The sequence below is a fragment of the Cyprinodon variegatus genome, unplaced genomic scaffold (genome assembly GCF_000732505.1).
Source record: "Cyprinodon variegatus isolate N-32 unplaced genomic scaffold, C_variegatus-1.0 Scaffold1302, whole genome shotgun sequence".
NCBI classification, from domain to species: domain Eukaryota; kingdom Metazoa; phylum Chordata; class Actinopteri; order Cyprinodontiformes; family Cyprinodontidae; genus Cyprinodon; species Cyprinodon variegatus.
The window spans coordinates 59772-60709 of record NW_015151755.1 but is presented as its reverse complement, the minus strand read 5'-3'; the positions used below and the strand labels follow the sequence as shown (position 1 = coordinate 60709).

The 938-nt window shown below is 43.7% G+C and overlaps 1 protein-coding gene across 1 annotated transcript in view; it reads left to right on the top strand.

Moving 5' to 3' along the window:
• The window catches only part of prkcq (protein kinase C, theta), a 38058-nt gene that overhangs the window by 32360 nt on the left and 4760 nt on the right, over window positions 1-938 (top strand). Inside the window, exon 16 of the mRNA XM_015402124.1 lies at window positions 118-246. Coding sequence (XP_015257610.1) covers window positions 118-246 — 129 coding nt within the window. The remainder of the gene's footprint in view (window positions 1-117; window positions 247-938) is intronic.

Genomic DNA, 938 nt, shown 5'->3' with positions numbered 1-938 from the left:
TTGAACCATCCAGCTGTGAGGCTCATCTTTAAAGGCAGCGTAGCGGTCTGTCTCATCGCTATAGCAACCTTTAGCCAACAAGGTCTTCAGTAAAACCTGGTTTGTGGTTCCTTTCAGCTGTTTGTTAGAGAACCTGAGGAACGTCTGGGAGTGAAAGGAAGCATCCGACAGCACAGCTTCTTCTGCAGCATGGACTGGATGGCCCTGGAGCAGCGGCAGGTGACACCGCCCTTCAGGCCGACTTTGGTAAGTTCAGAGGAGCTCAGGCCTTCGCCTGCAGATCAGCATGGAGGAAAACGTTCAGCCGCTGCTCTGTAATAAACCCTAAATCCATAGATGGTTGTTATTCAGACATCAGGGTTATTAGTTCTGTTACGTCTCCTGGCTGATCTAGGGCGTGTCAGGGACCAACATAAATTTAGACCGTGAATGAAGGAATAAAAAGGGCATTTTAAAAGTTTTATTCTGACATTTCTTTAGAATAAATTATGGTAAAAGCTTCAGGGAGAGCCCAGGCAAAAATAAACAAAACAACCCTAAAGAAAGAAGAAAAGTGGACTTACCCAACTCAATATGAAACCAAAATATACAAACCTACAAAATAACCTACCCAACACAAACAGGAGAAAACTGGGGTTAAACAAAAAGGCAGCTCTCCCCCACAAAAACCATCCAGGCAGGTTTACATGGTCGCAATCTTAACAGCCCCTTTAGATTTTACAATTAACACAGAGGTGTATGGCAGAAAAAATGGCTCAAAAAGCCCTGAAGTACTGCTTCACATGCCTTAAATAGTCTTCAGGTGATCTTGATTGGACTGAGACTCAGGAAGCAGCAGCCAGTCTTAAAGGCGGAGCCTAAAAGAGAGCAAAGTGTTCATTGATTAGAAGAACAAAACAACGTCCATCCTGGGGATGTAACAATTCTAATTAAATGAG